Raw genomic sequence first — 23,840 nt, forward strand, 5'->3', positions numbered from 1 at the left:
GAGGGCTGGGGGGTGGGGAGGAAATGTTCATAAAAAAAAAAAAAGCAGAATCTGGGTCTGCACTTAACATTACCATTCTGATTTTCCCAGTGCAATCAACTACCGTCTTAGCTGTGGGTGATCCAGCCACTAAGAAATAAATAATACTAATAAAAAAAAAAAGACAACGACGATAATCAATAGAAATGGAAAAAAAAATCCGACTATGCATAGGTAGTCAATAGGTTTGGCAAGGACCCATTTTCACATGGCTACTTTTCAGAAGCAGGCCAGACTGTGCATTCTGGGTAACTTCACCTATGGTCAGGCTTTCCAGCAGAAATCACTTACCTAGCTCTGCATTCAGGCTTCGTAATACAACAGCAGCCAGTGTAGTAATATAATCAAAGAAGGTCTTCACAAAGTTTGTCTTTGTGCTGCTCTCTGGCGTGGTTTGGATATATTGGTCAATAGTCTTCAGCAGGAGCTGGGTTTGATTCCAAACTGGGTGTTTCTCCAGTTCCAAAGGTTTCAGAGAGGCCTGTTCTACCAAGGTGCTAAGCAGGCTCCCTTTGGAGTCTGGTTGAAGAGAAAAGATGCAGATTCAAGATTCAAATAAGAATTAAATGCCAAAAAAATAAAGATGTTTAGCTTAATTTCTTCTCTACAATTACAGCCTGCAGTCTGGACATTAAAATTTTACTGAAAGCAATAGAAGTTTTCACAGCAGAATAAATCAATAGTTCATCTAAACTGATAACCTTGCCTCTAGCAGCTTAGAAAAGCCTGAAATATATCTACTTGTGTGGTGTTAACACAAACTTATTCCAAGACACAGCTGTTGACCAGTCCTTATGCCCTCAAACATTTAGCTCTCCTAACTTTTTGCTCATTAATAGTAAGATCTTGAAATATTTTATGAACATCTATACGCCATTTAGAAGTTTGATGAATGGGGTGAGGGACAGCAAAGGGGGCAGAGAAGAAAACTCCAGTGCTATAAAACGCAAAAGAGCTTTGCAAAAAGGCTGTAGTAGTTCTAAAACCCTGGAAGACATTCCTAAAAAAATTTTTCGATAGCCCTATGAAAACTGGAAGGTACATTATGTTACAATAGTTTTACAAGTGTATCCACTTTTATAAAAACAAAGGAAAAAGCAACAGGAAGAAGACATCTGATTATCTACAAGCTGTCAGGTTAAAATACATTTAAAGAATTCCTTGTTAGGACTGGATAAAAATAGCAAAAGTAATAACCTCAGATATACTCATTTACATTTTCTTCTCTGGTAAGTTCCCAATTTTAGCTCTGATAAGAATGCTTGGGTTATAAGAATTAGAGATAAGTTTTTATATCTTATATTTGTGATTTAGAAAATACATATATTTATGCATACATAAAAGAGCATTACTACTAGGTTTACAGTTTTTTGGATTGCACCCATGCACTTCAGTTTCAGACAGCTTAACAAAAACAAAACACCACACAGGACAAACCACAAAATTTAGATGCATTTGTTAGTCTTCATGATCACAAAATTAACTCACCTACAGAATATTCAACACGTGTCAGTGCTTTTAGAATTTGATCGAGATGTTGTGATAAAACAATCTCATTAGTAATACTTTCTTCTGTCAAGGAAGGGTAGCAAGCCTGCAGAAGAAGGTCTACAATACTGCATCGAAAATGACTACTTATTTTCTCATCTGAGATCTCTATAAACAAAGAGAAAGAAATAACAACTACACAAAAAATGGAAGTATCTTTGCACAGAAAAAGACCTGCAGAACTAAAAATTATAACTAGTTTGTCAAAATCAGAGTTGTTCACAGTTGATTCAGAATTGAGCTTTTTTGTTGTTGTTTTAAACACGAAGCCAAAAAACATGGAAAGTTCAAATTTTCCATCTCAATAGAAGACAAGAATTTGAAATAAGCACATTCAAACGGAAAATTGTATCAGCAAAGCATACTACCTGACTTGGACTGCCCTTGTGACGTGCAGGAATAGTTGAGAATTTTATTGATTTGCTGAAGAACTGCTGGGAAGCCCTTTATACCTTCAGAGTGCAGTAAAACAAAGTCAGGTCTGTGGCCTAGAAAAGACATTGGACAAAGGAGGCAAAATAAAAGTTAGGAGTGGAAAAAGGGAGAAACTAATATGAAAACGTAAAATGAAATTTCAGTAAGACTCCAGTATTTGCACAAACAGCACAGCATATAAAGGCATCTTTCACCTCCATGCCCCTATTGATGAACAGAAAAATCAAGAGCCTACCCCAAGTTTCAAGGCTATTGTACAGTCTTCTTTCTGCTGTTTCCAAAAGCTGCTTACAAGTCTTCCAGAGATGGCACTGAGTACAAGCTAGGTCAAATGCTGCCATTGCTGAAGGACTGAGGTCCTCCAGAACTTCCCGCAGAGGATCAGTATGCTCGAGCTGGATGTTGCTGGTCCAGAAGTTTTCTTGGAGAGTAGGGGCAAGACTTCCAGAAGTTGCAAGTAATTTATCAGTAACATCCGAGATGGAATAAAATACCATGCCTACATAAGTAAGCAAAACACACCATCATTAATTAAATGGAATATTTATCTTAGATCCTACCATGGATAGGATTTTCTAATTCTTTAAGAATGTACTTCAACAGGTGGTCTGCTTCATGGACCAATTCCTGCAGAGTGGATCAAACAAATCCATTTGGGCATCAACAGCAAATTCCAGCATTCTCAGTCTCTTTCTCTGTCAAAGATGACCCACTTACTATTCTGAGCAATTATCACACTTAAGGCAGTATTTAAGTTGTTTTTCCCCGTTTTCCACTTCTTTACCTTTGATGAATGGGACTAAAGAAATCCAGTCCTTACCAGCTGCTGCTGCATTCCCAATAGCCTGAAGTGTTGAACGACCACTGCCAGATTTCCTGATGCCTCCAGTGCCATCTGATGTTTGATTCTCAATGTTGTGCTCCACTCTGGCCATCTCTCGTACCACCTCTTGGTAGCGCTCCATGAAAACCAACTCACCATAACAGGATGAAGTATCCAGATTAAACATCAAAGCCACCTTTCAAGAACAACAATAAATGTAATTATAGAGCATAGCAAAAGAAGTTTTCAAAGGTCAAAGAGTTTGGGGTTTTTTTTGGAGGGGATCGGAAGGAATAAAATAAAATAGATACTTTAATTGAAAAACATGCACACAGCAACAGTGGGCTGAAATGGCATTTTCTTCCCCCAAGAGTTTTAAGTGCCTGAAGAATAGTGCCTTAGAGACTGTTTTCAACTATTTTTTATAAAACTCAGCTATTATGTGCTACAAGACAAGATTTGAATTCATCTGCATATCTATCTTTCAGAACTATGCTTCAGGATTTCAATATATCAGGTAATGAGAAAAATCTAGCAAGCAGTGTGTCCAAAATAAACTACTTTGAACAAATTCTTATTCAGCAAGGGATACCTTCTAGATATTTAAACATAGAGCAGATAACTTGCACAATTGTGCAAGTTAAGTTCCTACTATCAAGCCATTAGCAAAATGCAAACCAAGCTTGAATTCTTTACCATGAGAGATACTGAATTTCAGAGTAACAAAGGAATATAGATGCTTCTTGAGCCTGTAAGTAGGGAAAAGATGAAGTAGTACGTTTGCAGTCAAACAAAACTAATGAGTTGGGCAGTCAACTGCTGCTGATGCAATGCTTTAATGATACCAACTGCTGTGATAGTATTATCTCAAACTCAGCCAGGTCACTGCTTTTTACAGAGGATCCAATTGCTGATGCACTTCAAGATGCTTTTTCAGAGCATCAGCCCAAAAGCCACATACAGAAAGGTATGCACAACTGTGAGGGGGTAAAGAATTACAGGTATGCAGACGGGTAATTACAAGTCTTTTTGCTTATTTCTAGCACTGTGAATTTAGCCTCAGCACACCTTCAAATAAATGTACTCACCACTTTGGGTAGGGAATACATTTGCATGTTACTGCTGAGCTTAAAGGGGGCAGAGTCATGGTTTTGATTCACTGACTACAGTAAGCAGCTCAAATGCTGCTTCTTCAAGAGACTTCATGTGAGCTCTTCACCTTCTCCTTCACTCGGTTGATACACGAAACAGTCAGCTTTGATCAAATATTTCCATGCTTTGAAAACCTAGGTTCAGAGGAGCTTTTTTTTTTTTTTTTTTTTAAACACAAGGGGAGGGGGCAAAAAAAAAAACCAACCCAAAACACCACAGTAGCCTCCTTGCAATGTCATCTTGGAATATCTTTGCTCCTTTCACATATTTTTACTGCTGAAGTCACTCTTTTGCTTCAAACAGATGCTTCAGCTCTGTGCTTGCTAATGCAGAAGGAGTGTGAACTTCATCAGCTGTCACAAAGACAAATGCCAATACCAAATTAGATTCTAAGTTGCACAAAATATATGCAGCTCATTTACCTGATGGGCTTCTATGAAGTTTCCTCTCAAAACACAAGAAACTAGGAGTGATTCTGGTGGGGAAAGCATCATAGGAATCAGGGAGTTTTGCTGCTGTGGTCTCATCCTACTTTCCAGATCACTCCAGCCAGACACATTATTGGTACTTCCCTCTTCAAGACAAGAGAATTAATCAGTATACTATTATGAGAAAACATTTCATCAGATAATAGCCAATTATCAGATAACAGTACTTCTTACATTTAACACAAAGATACAGGAACAGAGTTTACAAACAGTTTTAGTGTGAAGCAGACAATATAAGCCCCTTGTTAAAAATTCTCATAAGATTTGACTATTTGGTCAGAACCTTAATTTCGCTTCTCATCCAAATGTAACACTGCTTAGCAGCTATATAATGCAGATGCTATGCTAGGGCACTGGTTCAATATTGATAGAGGGAAAAGTCTCAAGTACTGGACCAAATAAATCAACAATCTAAGACAGATTCACTGATTCCTCAGAATCCAAGACAGAGGCTGGCAATGAGTCCTAGCTTTCGAAGCCAGCCAAGAGATCATAACCCCAAAACACAAGACCTTCTGTCACTCAGCATGGCAACAACATTTCTTCTTTCACAGGAAAAACTAAAAAACATCTATGGATATAACAGACACATACCTTCTATCAAAAAAATTCACTGAAATTTTTATACTGCATAATTCAAACTAGGTACCCCAGAACAGCCAACCAGTGACAGTCAGGCAAAACCCACAATTAACGTAAAAGCTAACAAGCACAAAGAAAACTAGTAAAGTCAACATGAAAATGAGAACAAGATGTCAGTAGTGGCAAGTAATTTTGAAAGGTATCTGCAATCTGTTCAGGCTAAGCATTAGCACAACTTTCACTGTTGCACCCTTTCAAAATCTCAGTTGTAAAGACTGAGTTCAAACTTCCGCAACAGCCATTGCTCAGCACAAGCTTTGCAGTAGGTTGTTTCAGCTGAGTCATCATGCTTGTCATGTATGCACAACAACAAAGGAAGAAAGTTAGCTGCCAAGTTTAATAGGATCACAATTATATATGTATGTATAGATATACATATATAGAGAGAGATTTTTTATATATATAAAAATTTATTTTCAGGAGTCTGATATGGCCCTGAGAAAAATAACTGCACTGCTTCATACTTAAGTTTGGAAGAAAAAGAGTAATGCAAAACATACATTCACTACCAATCTATTACCTTTTTTGATGTTTTTCTGAAAAAACACCAAGAAAAAAAAATTTCTCTTATTTGAGAAGTAATATATACTATTTAACTAGAGAAAACTCTGCCAAAGGTGGGAGCTCTAAGAATCAAAGAGTTCTAATTTTGTCCTGCACAGAGCAGTAATTCAAGAATCAAGCAAATACTTTATCAGGACACATTGACAAAACAGAGCAATTCTTGTTTTGTGGCTTAATACCTGAGGTGCTGGTGCTCAGCTCACTACTTGTACTTTCTAATGATGGACCGGAAGTTCCCTCTTTCCCTAAAATGAAAAACAAATCAAAAACAGCCCATGAAATATACTTTGACCAGACAAGGTAATCACAATTTACTACAAATAGCAGGTAAGGCAATCGCAAGAGATCTTCAAGAGTACCTCACAAATGAGCCATCACTGAGGTCTATAATAAATGCAAAAAACCCACTGATTTGAAGAAAATGCTGGGCCACCCCATCAAAGTCTCTTGCCCAGTGATTAATGTCAGATACTTTAAAGCATCTTATTTGGAAATATCCCACTCCAAAACTAGCCTTATCTTTGAAGAACAAAGTTGAAAAGGGGGGAGGGAGCCAACTTTCTCCTGAGGGTGTGAATTTAAGTCACAAAGGTTCCTGTAAATTTGTATCTTAGGTACTACAGTGATTATGAATTCAAACATAACAGTCATTGGATATAGTGGAGACAACAGAAGAATTGGTATTGTAGTTGCAAGTTCCCCCTCAAAAATCAGGTTATGTATGAAAGAAGTTGTTTCCTTACCTCAATTTAAAATGAGTTACTTTTAGTTGTGCAGGTAGGCTTTAGGAAAACAACATCAATCCGAGTAGAACTGGATTACGACACTTTAAACCAGTTAGTAAACTAAATCTAGTTCGCTACTTCCTGTCCAGTAAATCTAACCGCATTCAGCTAAGAGAGCTCAGCAATATGATGTGCACTTCAGAGATGTCTTCTTTAAGTCATTTTCTCAACCCACCTGTTTTGTACCTTCGAGATCTACTTCGCTTCCTTAAGCTGGAGCATCTGATTAAAGAGCAGTATCGTCTGGATGCTGCAAGCTGATGTTCTGTGAAAAGATTAAATTTAAACACAAAAGCCTTACCAAATAGCTGGACAGGACATAAACACAACTATTTGTCTACCTTGAAGAGTCTACCTGTACATCTACATAGGCAGAGCTCTGATGGCAAGCCTCCAAACAAAGGAAACGCACTTGATCTCAGCTAAAGGGCTCATTTGCAGTAAAGTCTAAAACAGCTCCTTCGAGTAATTTTGATGCAATTCAACTAATACTGTGTTTTTTCACTTGCATATCTAATATTGCTTAGAAGGGACTGTACTTTCCACTAATGAGTACAACTATACAGAAAAACAGGCAAAGTCTAAGCCCATACACAACTAGAAACAAGCAAAAATAGTAGGAATGAAAATAGTAAAACAGATGTTTTAGGAAAACCATAATGACAAATCAAACTCAGTTCCTCAGTACTACAGGGTACTAAGAACCCTAACCTAGTCAACAATTCTGAAATTGAACAAGTAACAGGGTGCGACCCTTGGGACAAAAATTTTTAAGAGACATGCAATGTCAAGGAAAGTCAGCTGCCTTTCCTTGGAAGATGTTCTCCAAAATAATTATTCTCATTTGTTGACAGAAGTTAACACTAAACAGTACAGAACCCCACAGAAAGCTACTGTCCTTTTCAGTATAAGGACTGAGGACTGCCTGCTGAAACATTCAGGCAACTGGCCAAAAGGAAACACATCAGAGCAACCCACTCCAAGAGTTCATCTCAACTACAGCACACCAAAACATTTCTTAGAAACCGTAGACTTGTTCCTGGATGCTACTCTTGCCTTGAGTTCCTCAGCCCCATCAAACCCATTCCTTTATAAGAGCAGACTTCAAAAGTGGTTAAACACAGGTCTGGAAAGGCCCTTTCTCAGACTCATTTGAGCTTAGTGTAATGAGTGATTGTATCAGTCATCCCCAGATGCTCTGAACTCATCAGATTTTGGACTGTCACCAGATTCTTCTGAGAGCTAAGCCCACCTTTCAAGACTATCATTCACCTTTCATTGAAGATACTTATCTGAAAGGGCCAGGCCAGTGAGACATCAGCTCTCTACCAAATGTGTAAATAAAGTTGAACCTAAGGCAAGTCTGGAGCTGGTGTCATTACCAGTGACTGGGGAGACTGCTTTCCTGCCCCTTTAAGAGGTGGAAACTACAGCTAATAAGCAGACAGGGTCTGCAGCAAAGAAAAGAGTTCTAAGTCAGCTGCCTGCAAATTTGAGTCATTTATGGAACCACATTAACTCTGAGAACTGCATAAAGAAAGCAGTAGCTTGGCAAACACTGGTATGTCCTTCATGGCTTTCAGCTCTGAGGGAGTCATTTGCATTTTAAATATTTTACCATCTAGGCTGGAGACACTATAAGAATGCTTTGAAGATCTCCTTTCCTAAGAGCAGGATAACAGCTAGAAGGCAGCAGGGGCCTGTTTTAGTAGTGTCATTCTGAAGGGACTGTTACCAACAAGGGCTAAGATGACCTGATTCCAGTCACACAGCTGGGATTATGAAACAAACACTGCCAGGTTGAGGTCAGTGCCAAACTTGTACCTGTGCACTTCAGCCAGACCCCCAGAATCTAAATGCCCTTCCCTCCACCAACCAAGCTCCTGTGCTTGGAAGGCTTGATGCCCACGCTACTCTGCTGCCCAGTGTTTTTTGGGACATGGACTTTGCACGGTCCGAGATACACAATAAGTCACAGCGCTATACAAGCAAAAATCTGACAGTAGCAGTGCTAAGAAGTGATAGGATATGGACAAGGCTGGGAAACAGGTCCTTAAGTGTGTTGTCCTAGCCACTCCTGAGGAGTGGCCTACATCCCAGAATAACACAACTCCCTGTGAGATATGTTTCTAATGTGCTCTAAGACTGGGCTAAATCAACACTATGTCCATGAATGAGATGGCACTATCTGTCTTGCATTGGATCTTACACCACTTTGTCCCTTTGTGTCACTGTACTGTCAACAAAACTTGTGGTTAAGAGGTAGAAAAAAGGCAAATTGAAGCAATGTGTCCAAAAAGAGAAGGAAAAAAAAAAAGCCTCAAACTTTTTTATTAGAATAGAGATCACTCACACTGAAGAATGGTGCAAGAACCAGGCGATCTTTAAGTAGGGCACCCTCCTATTATCCACCAAAATGTGCCCCTTCACTGACATGCTCAGGGAATTTAGTCTTGAGGGCACTGCATGGAGAGCGGCAACAGAATAGTATCAATACCACTAGAAAGCACCTAATATGAACCCTACCTGCATTTCTGTTACTCATCACCACTTTGTATCGCCAGCGAGCTTCAGAAAGGTGTTTGGAAAATTGCAACACACGACTCTCAAAACTGTCTCTGCTTGCAGAAAGATTCAAGCACTCGACAAGCTCCAGCTCTTCACGAAGCACGTTACTGGAGTCCCATGGGAGAGAACTCTGAATTTCTTCCAGGTGGTTGAGGAGCAACGTGAGGAAGGCATCCACGGCCACATCATCAACTAAAAATCCAGTGACACCACTGGTGAAGTGTTTCAGATCCAGATAGCTGTGCTGAGAAGATTTACAGCTTTTGCTACTCAACTCTGAGTCAGAAAAAGCTTGAGTATCCAAGTGGACCGTCTGAGCAGCTAGCAGGTGCCTCTCTAATTTCTTTTCAGCCTCTGTTAGGTGCTGTGGACTTTCTGAGGTGGAAGACTGTCGGCTAGCACTGCCTTCTACACTCACAGTAAAACTTTTTTTGTCAAGATCATCCTCCTCTGCATAGTCCTCAGGTTGGAGGATCTCAGTATGGAGGTCACTGTAGGAAACAAAAAGCAAGGAGAAGATGTTCTCCAGAAGCTCCAGGCGCAGAGGAGCAGGAACACTCCTTAAGAACTGCTGACATTTCACAAGGTACTGAGGAAAGACTGATGAGCAATCTGTATATGTAAAAATAAAAATAAAGAACACTTACAACATTTTCCAGGACATCTTTCCTCCCACCTCTGCCCTCCAAGGAAATGCTAGAACAGGGAACTGTCCCAGTGTTTCAGAGGTGATCATTCCTCTACAAATCAAGTACCTATATGTTCAGTGTTTTATATTTAGAAGGCCAGTGTGCCCCCTTGCAATTATTACCTTGTACAATGATGTACAAATTCAGACTACACCCATTTTAACCATTAAATCAATTTTGGCTCTGGGAAATGATGAGCTCTTACAAAAGCATACTTGCTTCAACTATCCTATATCTAATACCACTTTCTTCTTGCACTGTATTTTTAATACAATTACCTTAAATGCTTTAGAACGAGGCAGGTAGCTTATCCATATCTATTATTACTAAAGGTAACAACACCTCACAGAAATGCCAATATCACAAGACACTACTCCCAAAACTGTCTCTGCTTGCAGAAAGATTCAAGCATTTGACAAGATCCAGTCTCAGACAGACTTGTTTGCAAAGCATTCATAGCCCACTGAGTAAAAACATTGTGTGTGTGCAGGGTGTACTATTATCCTAATACTAAATGACAATTCAGAGCCCAGAAACAGTAGCTATTGAACCTGAGAAAGCAGGCCGATCACCTGCCGGTTCTTCAGGAGTTGCGTCTTCAGGGATATCACCAAGAAGGTTGCGCACACAATCTTTGCACTTGGAATATTTATGTGAATTCACACAGAGAGCATAGATAGCATACTTCATGGCGCAAAATGCTCGAAAGAGTGCCAGATTGCGTTGCTGATTCAGGATGTTAGGAACTGGTGCCACTGTGGAGGGAAACAAGGGTGTGGGGCAATAGGGGGTCAGAAAAAGAAAACAAAAGATTAATTCTCTCCTGCTGTTTCCACACAGCAAAGCTTTCCTGCTCTTTCTTCCTCAGAGTCAACTGCATCCCAGCTTTGCTCTACCCCACTGTTACTTCACAACAACAAGAAAAAAAAAAAAAAAGCATAAAGAAAAATCAAGTCTGGATCCCTTTTTAAAAGGGAAATTTTCTGCCAGTTTGTGTTGCAGGACAGGTTACAACACAGAATGATCAAAATTGGCTCACGAATAAGTCTCATTACAAGTATGTGGTTAAGCTGTGCTGCTGCATTTACAACACAAGGCCCTATCTGTTCCCAGCAACCTAGACTTTGTGTTCTATTACATAACAAATAGACAAATAGTGTAGACCGGCAATGAGACTAGAGTACCACCACTTCTACAGATTTGTACTAATAAATAGATATTGTGATTTGACTCTATCCATAATGGCTAGACAAACCAATCATATACAAATGGCAACTGACTTATACTAAAAAACAAAGCAAAAAAACCCAAAACATCCAAACAAACAACCCCCCCCCAACCATATGATAGGCATGATAAAGGCAACTTAGAAGTACTACATGATCCACTTCTTCCCCTTTTGCTTTTTTTTTTTTTTTTTTGGAGGAGAGAAGGTGTCACATGCTAGCCACATGGTCCCTCCTTACTATAGCGAAACAGCAGAGCTGCAAATAACGTGCAAGATGTATCATCGTTCCCTTCACCCAGGAAGGCAATAGAGACAAATTCTTTCATTATGATTTCAGATGAATTACCAAACTACTATGCAAAAGTTGTCCAAAAAAAGAAAAAAAAATCAGTGACAAGACTATTAAATCAGTATTGGACTCTGCTATCCTACAGCATTCTTATACAAAGCATACACTGCCCCTCTGCCTCTTGGTCATGCAGGGGAAGCATTCATGATGGTTTTTTTTAAACAGAGCACTGGTTTGATGCACTGGTAATACCCCATCCAAACACAGGAACTGAAGAGCATTATCTAGAAATGTTTCAGCACTGTCATCCACATGGCTTGAGCATAGTTTCAAATTAAAACACCAACATGAATTCATTTCAAACTACAAAAAACCCAAGACAAATGGAGTGCACAGTCTAAAGCCCACTATTCCCTGTCACTGCAATTCTAAACAGCAGCAATGGTGGAAACTATAACATACATATCAGATAGAACTGAAGAAATACCCAAATATGAGTCCTGCTCAGAACCTATACAGACATGGTAATGCTATAATGCGCCAGGAGCTCTACACTAATATGTAGTATCTGAAAAGTTCTCACCACTGCTGTCGTAAGAGGACTTCAGGCTACTGAAGCCAGAGATTTGACAAATACAGGTCTGTGAAAATAGACTAGCTGGAGATACTATGCTTGCTGGAGATACTACAAGATATACACTGATAATCTGATACAATTTTAATAGTTTTGCCTCCTTCATGGAAGGGCTTAGATGGAGCACATCTGTAGCAAAAGTTGTGCCTAAACCAACCCCTTTCCTTGAAACTATTGTATAACTGTAAGCACTTGCTTTTCCTACCCCAGAAATATTAACACTTTATTCTTGAATTATATAACTCATGGGGAAGTTTCTGGCAATTCTTTTTTTTTTTTTTTTTTTTTCTTTCTCCATTGGCATGATGGCTCACAAGCTTGGCTTACACACTGATGCGAGGGGTGCCTGCACAGAGCTGTTAACAAGGACCACTTCATCTTGACACACAGCTGCCTGTTAGCAGCAAGACTGAAACTGAAGAAGAGGAAGTAAGTGGGGTGAGGGGAGGAAAAAAGCTTGTTAACACCATCAGATCAGACAAATCAAAAGCTTCAAGGCTCCTCTCCTCCCTTTAAATTTCAGAATACATTATTATAAAGGAGATTCTATTCAACAGTTTATGGAAATGTCTGACTTTTACATTAATCACTGGGCTTAAAAGAAAGCAAGGGCTTGTCTTCCATTAACTAGTTCTGTAAATTGAAGTGATCCAAAAGAAGAAGAGAAACTAGAGCTAGAATTTTTTGCCACAGCCATGCAGCTCCCAGATGATCTGGTAGGCCTACCTCTTCCTGTCTTTGAGAGATTTCTGACAGAATTCCAGCAGGATAGATTTAAAACATGAAGACTGACTAAAACCCAACATTACCACCAAAACCATTAATTTCAAAAAGCAGGACACTAAGACAGGAGATCGATACACAATCTCAATTATAAAGTCTTTTAAGACTTATTCAAGACAGTTATCATAATTTAACAACAAGGCCTGTAAAAACAGGACTAGAAACCACCATCTCAATCTGATATTGAAAGGAGAGAAAACTGCTTCCCATTAGGCAGCTTGGAAAATCTGTGTAAGATCCATCACTAAGAGCTGTCAGTGTAACTCAAGCTGACATTATGCATGTACAAATTCCTATCCATAAACGGAATAAGGCGCAAAAAGTTACAGCTTTCTGATCTCTAACAAATTTTAGTCTTCCTGAATGCACATCATTATTAAGAGAGACTCTGTCAGAAAACAGCAGTAAAATAGCAGCAGCCTGACTTAGACACAGGCCTAAATCAGAGAGCATAACATGGACATGCTCACTTCAAACTGCACTAGTGTGTTTAGTAATATCAGATATTTAAAGCACTGAATTGGAGGGTAGTAGGAAGAGAGAAATGAGAAAAGAAGGATATAAAGACAGCCTGTAGGGTAAGCCTTACAGATTGTAACGTTAGTTTTTATAAGGCTTTATATTAGAAGAAAAAAAATGTATTTTTAAAAACGAAGATATTACATTGATAAGAGATATTGTCAATGTCATTTGGCTTTGCCCTTTGGCTTGAAAGGCGAGTGCACTGTTGGCTGAAATCCAAAAGGCACACTTAACTTTTCAAGCTAAGGGTATTATAAAATACATAAGTGACAATGAATAGCACATGAGATAGTTTTAGAATTAAGTCAGTTTTAAGCAACACAAAAAGGAAGATCTTTAATTTTTTTTTCCTCCCGAAACAGTCTGGTAGAAAGTACGCACATATTATGAGTATGTGCAAAGTTTTGTTACCATCTTGAAAAGGCTCTTTCAAGGGTCTTCCATAAAATGCCTGATAAATGATATCCTCCTCATTTACAAAAGCAGGTCAGAAGAACAGATTCTTCCTGACAGAAGCACTGAGCAGCACACACTGATGGATCAGGGATATTCCTGTGTTCTCACAATCCTACACATTTACCCTGCATCTGTTGGTCTCTAGGAGGAATCTTTTGAAGAAGCTCAATTACATCATCTTCATTCAGTGCCAGTAGATTAGTAAGGTGATGAAGAGAGTATATTGCAGTGTGGCAATCTAGACCATGCAAGTGTTGCAGAAGAACCTTCTTTGGGATAGTAATACTGCAAGAGAGAACAAACAAAAAGGTGGCATAAACAGGCTCAGGCCTCTCAGTCATGTTTAAAGATCTCTTTCATGCTAACTATGATTCAACCAAATTACTGCAGATAAAAAGAATAAAAAATAGCAAAACTAATGTCCAGGAAGCAATTTCAAGAGCTTGTGATATGCAGTCACCAGGAGACGATGAGCCCAATATTTAACTTTGACTAATAGGCAGCTTTGGCAAGACAGTTTGGAAAAAGTTCTGACTATTTTACCTGTTTTGCTGTATGCACCATTCAAGGACTTCTACTTGAGCCCAGAGTCCATCACAGAAATCTTTTAACACTGAATCATTGCACAGATCCTAATCGGAAAGACAAATAAAATTAATCTCTTTTACAAAAAAATTTCTAGTCAAACAACAGCAGAACCAAGCCTGTATCACATATGGGATGTTCATAAGACTCCTTATCTGTAAGGTAACTTTTACCCTATGCAGAAAACTGCCAGTTTTGTTACAAAGACTGCAAGAAAGGACTATCTGAAGGAGCAAAGTCAATCAGCCTTCGTATGACATACCTACAGACTACAGGAAGATGGCTACGTCCCTGTTCAAATTTAGCTTTCAAAAAGACAATTGATGCTTCCTAATGATAGTCCAGAACTTTAACTCCTAAAACTAATAATGTATCAGACCAAATGCTATACTGGGTAGCAGATACTCATTTTCCTTTTCCATGTGCTTTACTACAGATGGCTGCCTGTCAAAATCAGACCAAGACATTCACTTTACAAAGGCTACTGAATAGGCATTAAATAGGAACTCCCTTAAGGCAACACCAGCCTAGGTTAGATCTGCCCCAATGATCCAGCAGTGTGTCTCAGACAGAACCCTGTCTCACCCCCTCTGCCTTCCAAGCCACATGCCTGCAGCAGCCATCACTGAACTGCAACTGCACCTCCAGAGCTAGAACTCTTCAACTTCTTCAAAAAGGAAGACTCCCAAACAAGGTGGATCTTTCAGGCACAGACCTTGTTATTTGTGTCATAGTTGATTATATTCTGGGAATGCACACAGGAGATTTCTTAGCTCCCCCACTACTGAACTCAGATTAGTTGTGACTAGAACTCGTCACTGTCCTGTGCTTGTCCCTGGGGCCAAGTGATGTTGCAAAGTGTCCCCCCACTCCTTCCAAAAGGAGAGTCAGGTACTGCTGCTGGCTGGCTCTCTCTAGTGTAAACAGCAAAGGGCTGAACAGATTGTGTGAGGCGAACTTTCATAATTTCCAGGGCAATCATATTCAGGTCACAGAAGAGCAGAAAGACAAATTACTTTTTCAAGAAAATTAAAATTCTCACTAGAAACTCCCTGTTTTATCTCTTGATTGGAAGAAAATTCACAGTTTGAGGTTGTAACATGGCTTTTTTTTAAAAAAAAAAAAAAAACAGGAAGAAAGGTCAGAAACCCAACTAACAATCTAAGCAAGCAAACTTCATTAACTGGATTCAGACTGGGAGCACAGCACTTCAACATTCCCACGCCCTCACTGCCAGCTTACCTGAGTTTTGTGAAGAGCCCATAGCAATGCTTTTGCTGATCCCAAGCTATGACAGTGAGTCCATCCTAGCAATATCAAAAGGCGACTGAGGGGGTTGAATTCCCTCCTCAGTAAGCTGTTCAGGCCTGAGAAGTCTTCTCTTTTCAGTAAAGTTAATGCAGTCACCTAGAAAACAAAAGGGAGAAGTATTTATCTTTCTAAAATGCAGAGTTATGAACCTAGCAGTTTATGCGAGTGAGGAGCTGTTTCGGCATTAGCTTTGCAAAAAGAGTGAAGTTCTGTATTTGGAAGTTTCCTAAGCTTATATTTTACAAGCCATCAGGTTACTCCAAATGTTTGCTACAGAATTGACTACACTCCCTCACTACACTATCATTAGTTCCTTTCTACTGAGTAGATCTTTATCAATGGCTTTATGTAAGAATCTTGAATCAGTAGCTTAACCTAGAAGCGGAACTATGTTCAACTTTAAAATTCATACCAGTGACTGCCTACCAGGATTCTGTTTCTTCTCTCCATGTAAATACATTCAAGTAGTTTAATTCATACCAGAATATTTTTCACCAGACCTTCAAGCTCTTTACAAATACCACTTTCACCTTGCAAACCCTTTGAAAAGTCTCCCTGCCTGAAGTCTACCAGCTTCAGAAAAGCAAAGTGTCTAGTCCAAGGTCATGGGGTATATCAACAGGAACAGCTGACAAAATTGCAAGCAGAACACATGACTTCCTAAATCCTCAAGATCTAATCTTCAGTTTGCATGCAGAGGAGCTTTTCCAAAATTTCACTGAATGTTTTGAGTCCATCATACAGCTAAATTGAATGAGTTATCATCAGTTAACTCCTTGTTCCTGAAGTCATGACTCCTAGTAAGTACTATCAGAATATAAAATGCTTCTGCAAGTCACCAAGATATCTGGAAAACAGGGACTGATGTTAGCCACCACTGGGTTTCCCTCTTAATGATTTTATGGCCATACCAGAATCTGTTCCAGAAAGTGCTTGCTGCTGCTCAAGCAGTAGAAATAGGCAGTCTTCCAAGAAGCAGCCTCTTTGGGATCTGAGAACAAAGTCATCACTGCTTGCTCTGTATCTAGCTGTTCAGATGAGCCTGAAACACATCAGAACACAATTATCTTCTAGTACAGAGTGGTACCTTTGAAAGAAGCATACTCACTGTTAATTTAAACTGAGGAACACTTAACATTTTCTCAAGTACTAACCAGCTATTATATGTTAATAGTTAAGACTCACAGATACTGTTACTGGATAATGAGAAATCCAGTCAGAGAAATGCAGAAGAAAAAGGAAACAGAACAGATGGGGTGGACACACCCTTAAGTTAGAGGTAGACTTCTAGTGTCAAGAATAGACTGCTCTTAATATAGCATCCTATCATTAGGATTATTTGATAACCAGTAAGCCTAATAGTTTGGGCTGAGCACAAATCCAAACCCAATCCAAGAACCACTAATTTTTCTTTGAGCTACAAATGAGCAAAAAAGTTTTTCTGGTTGCAAAACCAAAAAAAGGTTCATCTGAACTGTTGACACACTAGCAGAGGCCTGCTAAGCACGCAGGATTAGCTCAGGTCTACAGAGCAGAATCACTTTGTATTTCTTCCTCATCTCTCATCGTACACATTTTTATCTGTATGTAGCTTGAACACTCACTTCTGTATTGTGACACTATACTGCTCTGCAGTCCCTAGCAAAGGCTTGTTCAGCATAGGAACTTCTCTGATCTGTGCAAAGTGAGAATTCAACTACTCCCATACTCCCCACTCTATTTCTCTTCCCCCCCAAGGGAGCACTATCTGTAGCTATGGTCAGAAGTGCTAGAGCCCACTGGGCTTCATTGGCCCAAACTTCCCTTCAGCAATCCGTAGGAGTGAAGGGAACCTTTGGAAGAGAGAGGATACAAACCCCACTGACTCACACCTCCATGTAGAGAGGCAAGCAGAAGAGGGTAGGTATTCTAGCCTTTCCTTCCTTGCACACTCACCTGACACTTTCCCCAGAAGAGCATGGGCGCTGCTTGCCACCCAGCTTCAACTGAGCTCTTCAACTGAATGTACCAGACCTAGGGAGCTGGAGGGAAGCTATAGGGTTATAGTTGGTATACAAACAACAGTAGGGTTCTGACAAAGCCGCAAGTGATGAATCCTCTTTCCAGCTGCAGTATTGGCCTCTTCCATGTCTCTTTCCAGTTCTAAAATTTTTCCAATATTAAGATGTTTGAATGTTTCAGAATTACTGAGGCAGTTAAACCATTATTGGCCTGAAATGGAACCTCCTCCAACATGGATGATCCCAAGCTGGAGCTGAATCAATTAAAAAAACTTTATATATGTACAGAGAGTCAGTTTTCTAGTTACAAGCAAGATCTTCAGCAGGAGAAACACTGAGCAAATTAAAATAGAGCACAACAAGGGATCGGAAAGAAAGTGCTCACACAAGAAGGCAGTGCAGAACACAGAACAGTACAGAGAGGTGCCAGATTCTTGCTTTAAATCATTTTAGCATCATTTTTTCCACCAAGACACCTAGCCTTGTTAACACACCTGAAGAACACTGCCTGATTCCATAACAACTTGCTCATTTAATGTCTCAATGGTCTTATCAAAAAGAAATGAAAACAAACAAACAAGTGAAACAAACCTTTTGATTTTGACCCCAGGAACTTTTCTCTTGTTCTTTCTACAAGAACACTGCTATACATGCTTAACAGGCCATAGCTCCGTTTCCTTAGCATGCAGCTTAGTAACTTCTCCTCCCTCAGTGGGCTCCCTTCAGCCCAGCATGCATCCAGGAGCTCCCTGAAGAGTTGACGTATTTCATCAGTCCGATGTTCCATCTCAAAATTCACCATACTAAGAGCACCATAAATTGTATCTACTAGTTCTCTTTGATCCAGTTCTGCTGAAATCTCAGAATTGCACTGAAGTCTCTGCAGAGACTTTAAGGATTCGTGAAGAAAGTCAACAAAGATATTTTGTAGAGAGGAATATTGCTGGAGTGAAGAGCTGTGTGCGCCTTGTTCCTCCTGGAGGAACTCCAGCAGGGCTTGTGCCCTCTGGGGAGCCCACAGCAAAAGCTTCCGGAGAGTTGAAACAACATCCAAACTGAATCTGTGAGAATGGCCATCTTTTCTTTTCCTGTCTGCGATACGCTTGCCTTGGGTGCACTCAAATGCTTCAGATAGTTCCTGGAAGGGGAATAGTAGAAGAGTAAGCCTTTTGGACTTCATAAAAGAACATGAAATAAATTTACTGTAAAACAGGAGAAACTTGAAAGCAAGCAGATAAATCAATTTGGAAACATCAGATTACCTAGGAACCCCATTAATAAATAGGAAGTGCCAACACTGGTCTAATCTTGTCCAAAATCCTCTCTAAAAATAGCAGATATGCAACAAAATATGAAGAATTCTGTAATATACAACTACAATACGAGCCATGCGCTCTTAAGCGAGTGCCTTAATTCATACAGGCAGCTCCTACAGTGTGGCTGAAGCACTACTCTATCTCTTAGGAACACATTCATGCATTTGTATCTTCATAAGCCAGCAAGGGCATGACGATTTAGTGTTCGGTTTTTTTTTTTTTTTTTTTTTTTTTTTTAAATCCTAGTTTCCCCACATGCAAACCATCCATCTACCAGTCTTCCACCCACATCATCCTCATCAACAATGATTTTTCAAATTTGACTGAAATGGGCAAATAGATTCAGAAACGATCTCACCAACTTCTCTATTAGGCAACAACAATTTTTCTGAGTAACAGAAAAACCTACAATTCAACAGCAATGAAGAAGAGGAAAAACAGAAAAAAAAACCAATACAATTAGCCACTGAGGGGTGGTAATGCAAGGCACAGTGCAACCATTGTATCTTCTAGCTGATGCCAGTTAAATAGCAGCTAAGCAGCACTTGTGGCCATTTTGGAGTTATGTGCGTGCTGTCCTTCTGGAGGCAATGTCTCAGGGAATATGAAGTGGAGAGGTGGCTGGTGTGTGTAGGAAAGAGAATATTAGAAGCAGCGGACAAGTCCGCAACATCCTTCTCTACTTGCTGGATCAAAACATAACTCTACCTGTTATCATGCCTCTGACACTAACTGGTGACGAAGAGATGAGATTAATCAATCTCCTATTTTGGTACAACACTGCAGATAATGGTGAACTCTTCCATGACCTCGAAGGTCAGATCATAATGTCCAAAGACTTGATTAGTCATTATTAGACTTCAAGCAGATTTATTTTAAATCAGTCAAGTTTGCCTTGCTTGCTTTCATCCTGTAATTGTTAATTCTGTATCTTTATAGAAATACTTCATACCTCTTCTTTATTCATACTAACAAGCTGCAAATAGTCTCTGAATATAATCATTTTCCATTTTCATCTTAAAAAAAAAACAAACAAAAAATTTCTTTAAAGAACTAGAATGTATAAGACTAGAAGAGACATTCTAGGACATTGAGTACTATTTCAGATACTGTATCAGATAATTCTGTGGTAACCAACACCAAATTAGGAGAGTTCTAAAGTCAGAAACTCTCCTGCTTTTCAGCACTATACTTGGTTTTGATTTTAATCACTCTTTGAATGGTTCAATATATTTCTCAACTAAATCAGTCTGTATGTATTAATAATGGAAAAATGGGTCCTAGACCTTAGAGCACAAGTCATACCAATTACCAAATAATGTCACTAACAATAGCACAGCACTCAGAAATTTCCTGTGGGGATAAGACAGAAACCAAGATTTTAGGAGAAAGAAAAAGAAAACAGACATGCTTTTAAAAGGTGTTTTCTGACTATGACTTCTTTTTGCTCAATTTTTTTTTAAACTTTATGATTACCACAGACATTTGTAGATGCAAGATGGTGGCAAAAAGCTAGAGTCGGGACTGAAGTGTTAGAAAGACCATGTAGAAAAATTTGTTCATTGCCTGCCTACAGTCTCTTCTCTAGCCAGAAAAAAAATCACTTTCAGGCACACTAAATTAACTCCAAAAATGGAGCTGAATTACAGTCTCTTTCAGTTTGCCAGAAGAATAACAACACACTACCATCTCAGGCAGTCAAGTTCGCAGAAAGCATTAACTTTGACCCCAATGACTGATAAAGAGAAGCTGGACACTCTGAAAAATTAATGAGAGGCAGTAAGACAGTGCTCACTTTTAGAACTTCCTCAGAGACATCTTTCTGTAGTTCTTCCAAGAGCAATAAAAATTCAGTTTCTCTCTGAAGAGCAACTGGAACAGTTTTCTGAAATAACATAAGAAAATAGGGAAAAAGTTAATCAATGTAACTTTTACTTATTTATATTTTCATGTAAACCTAATTTTAGCTATTTAATTAACATTTGAGGCAGGCTGAAATATCTCTCTGAAGATATCTAATTCTCAGTTAAAGACTATTCCACATCTAGGTTCAGCTCCTGCACCAGTGGATTCCATTTAACCATACATCTGGAAACGGAGACAAGTGTCACTTCCCCAGGAACTATAATCTCATCAATTAGAGGCATCTTTCCTAAGAGGGTGATGAAAAGTTGAAAGTCTTTAAGTAGTGGGATCAATGAACAAACGAACTGGGGGGGGGGGAACAAAACACATGAACACACATCCCACTGTACCAACTCAAGAAAGAGGAAGAGAGGCTAGTTTCTCCTTTGCTCATGAAACGTCTTACACCCATCTATCTCCACCCACCAATCCAGCAACCACAAGCTATACTCCCTCAAAATCTAAAGCTTATAAAGAATTGTCTGATGCCTGAATTACTTTAAGAGAAGAAGGTGTTACACAAATGCAGAAGTTTATTAGCTCATACTTCCCATTAACAGAAATGCTCTATGCTAAAAAGCCAACTTATATTATCTAAACAAATACAAAAAGGTCCTATTTTTCTCCCGAGCATGCAGAAAGAAAAGCACCTTGTGAAAATTAACAGTTGTTTCTTGGCATGTTTGTTAAAAACAAAAGCAAAATCCATCCCATGCACCTCTCAAACTACCTTGAGAACCTCCTTGCATGAAGGGTGGGAGAGCCGACAATTTTAAATAGGCAACCAGATTGACTATTTTCCGCTTGGAAGTCAGCTAGAATTAACTTCCGTACCTGATTGCAGGCAAGCCATTTTTCCAGCACAAGAAGCCATAGCCATGCAGTTCTTCGAGGGCTGCAGTTCTGTTCACATCTGCAAAAGTAATAAGCATATATCATGGATTATACAACATTGTTTTCCAGGATCTAAGAGATGGGGAACAGTCAGAGCTCATTTTGATCTTTATATTTCTTTGTGTATGATAAAAATAAAGATGACTAAGTCTTTAAAGAAGAGTAAAACAGGAAGAGAATGCAGAGAATAGAGACCATTGGTACTATTTATATGTTAACTTGATAATTTCTGCTATGCAAATAACTGCTTTTAGATGGACTAAACACCAATACTGCTGCCAAATTTGCTTCAAAACACTGGAATTTATTTGTGGTCTAAAGTTCAGTCTCTAAAGCAGTCTTTCAGAGAAATCTGCTGAAGTGCTCAAACTTGAGTGCTTGCCAAGCACTGCTATTTCCTGTTCTTTCTAGTTCTAGCCCCCAAAACCAAACAAACTCTTAGCTCACAACAGCATAGATGCAGTTCTATGTCCAAATTAAAAGTGAACAACTGCACCAATTAAACAAAGAATACTTCTAATTTCCATCAGCTCTTCACCTGCTCCAGTACATTTACACACATTCCAAGATCTACGCTGCTAAGGAATATATTCAGTATTGACAAAGGGACTGGAAGAGAAGGAGAAAGCAGAAAATATTTTACTGGTCTTCAATAGTCTCATCAGCGACGAGCAGAGTCTTTATATGTGATAGTACAAATAGCAAGGATAAAAAGGATCAAAAATATTTGTGTTTCACATGGTCATTCGCAATATTCATCTAACCATGTGCACACCTTCCTCTGGACTCCTTTTAAGCACTGTGTAATCTATTTCTTAGAGTCTTTACTAAGTGTTGCACAAATGTTAATGAGAAGAGGCGTTATCATTTGGCTGGTGAGGGGTAGTGATATTAAGTTTTAACTTCCCTTGAATATCAATGTTCCCTGAAGAGCTAGAAAGTCACACTTCACATGCACCTGCCTCAAAAGCAGAGATCAAAGCTAATTAGGAACAAACAAACAAAATGCTGTTTCAAAATCCAGTATGAGAGAAATAAGAAACCAACAGTACAATTTTGATTTTTTTTAGAGTTTAAGTTTTTAAAACATTGAAAGGTCTTCCTGGAGCTAGATATAAGGAGACATTTTCAATGATTATGGTGCCCATCTTGGGAGTATCATTTCTAAACTACCCAGAGCTCAGTTTCAAAGCAACACAATTTCAGAACAGGTTCCCTCTTTTCTTTCAAGGAAGTCTAGCGAAATCGGTTCTGAAATGGTTCCAAGCAATTTTAAGCTCCTATCAGTCACTATGTCAACTGCGCACATGAACGCAGCCCACCAGCCCAGAGGGTTGAGCTGCCGGCGAAGAGCCCGGGCAGCGATGAGGTGCCAGCGCTCAGACAAGAGCGCGCCCGGACACCTCGGCGCAGAGGCAGACACTGCTGCCGGACTCTCCCAGCGCCCTGCGGCCGCCGCTAAGGCAGCTGCTCCTCTTCGCGTCGCACCCTCGCCTGCTACATGGAAACACTGCCTGGCGCTTACCTCACCGCCGCGGGACAAGCTACCAGAGCGTGGAGAGCTGCTTCCACCTTCTCAGGGCCACCGCCAGGCCCCTGGCGCAGCTGGGGGACGCAGGCCTGCGCAAGCTCCCAGCGCCCGCGCCGCACGCATTCACGGAAGAGCCCGAGGAGCCGCTCCAGGGAGGCTGCCTCTTCGCTCCCGAAGGGATGCATCTTGCCAGGGGCGCCGGCTCCCTAGGGCGGCGACACACGCGAAGGCCGAGGCCGTGAGGTCGTGCCGGGGCAGCGCGCGCGCCCCCGCCGCGCTGCGGGGCGCCCGGGGCAAGCGCAGGCCCGGCCCGGCCCGGCCCGGCGGGGAGGCACCGTGCTTGGGAGAGGGCGCGGCCTCGCCCCCCTCCCCCCCAAGGGCCCTCCCGGCCCCGGGGCCCTACCCTCTACGGCACCGCGGGCGCCCCCCGCGCCGCCGCCATCTTGAGCGCCGCCTCAGCTGACCGCGCCGGCGGGCGGGCGCGCGGACGGGCACCCGGCCATTGGCTCGGCCGGGGCAGCATGTAAATAAACCGCCATCTTTCTTTGGGGCGCCTGACGCCGCCTCAGCATCTCGGGGCAGCTCAGGCCCCGCCCTCCCTCTGAGCCACGCCCCGCCCAGCCTAGCGGCGCGGCCTGTGCCCGCCTCTTACC

General features: G+C 40.4%; 1 protein-coding gene across 3 annotated transcripts in view; it reads right to left on the reverse strand.

Annotated features, from left to right (window-relative positions):
• Nucleotides 1-23,814, reverse strand: part of ZFYVE26 (zinc finger FYVE-type containing 26) — a 52,963-nt gene extending 29,149 nt beyond the window's left edge. For 2 of the 3 annotated variants that reach the window (XM_067296602.1, XM_067296600.1), the window contains exons 1-19: nt 23,591-23,814; nt 23,182-23,393; nt 21,597-21,675; nt 20,653-20,742; nt 18,133-18,679; nt 16,453-16,583; nt 15,473-15,637; nt 14,189-14,277; nt 13,770-13,930; nt 10,285-10,488; nt 9,003-9,656; nt 6,652-6,741; nt 5,871-5,936; nt 4,420-4,571; nt 2,843-3,041; nt 2,258-2,521; nt 1,956-2,075; nt 1,528-1,695; nt 331-558 (exon numbers count right to left, since the gene is read on the reverse strand). In XM_067296602.1, the coding sequence (XP_067152703.1) occupies nt 331-558; nt 1,528-1,695; nt 1,956-2,075; nt 2,258-2,521; nt 2,843-3,041; nt 4,420-4,571; nt 5,871-5,936; nt 6,652-6,741; nt 9,003-9,656; nt 10,285-10,488; nt 13,770-13,930; nt 14,189-14,277; nt 15,473-15,637; nt 16,453-16,583; nt 18,133-18,679; nt 20,653-20,742; nt 21,597-21,675; nt 23,182-23,372 (3,598 nt within the window). In that variant the 5' untranslated portion in view covers nt 23,373-23,393; nt 23,591-23,814. The remainder of the gene's footprint in view (nt 1-330; nt 559-1,527; nt 1,696-1,955; nt 2,076-2,257; nt 2,522-2,842; nt 3,042-4,419; nt 4,572-5,870; nt 5,937-6,651; nt 6,742-9,002; nt 9,657-10,284; nt 10,489-13,769; nt 13,931-14,188; nt 14,278-15,472; nt 15,638-16,452; nt 16,584-18,132; nt 18,680-20,652; nt 20,743-21,596; nt 21,676-23,181; nt 23,394-23,590) is intronic. The other variant, XM_067296601.1, reaches the window with a different exon arrangement.
• Between the last annotated feature and the right edge of the window lie 26 nt (nt 23,815-23,840).

The sequence above is a fragment of the Apteryx mantelli genome, chromosome 4 (genome assembly GCF_036417845.1).
Source record: "Apteryx mantelli isolate bAptMan1 chromosome 4, bAptMan1.hap1, whole genome shotgun sequence".
Lineage (NCBI taxonomy): Eukaryota > Metazoa > Chordata > Aves > Apterygiformes > Apterygidae > Apteryx > Apteryx mantelli.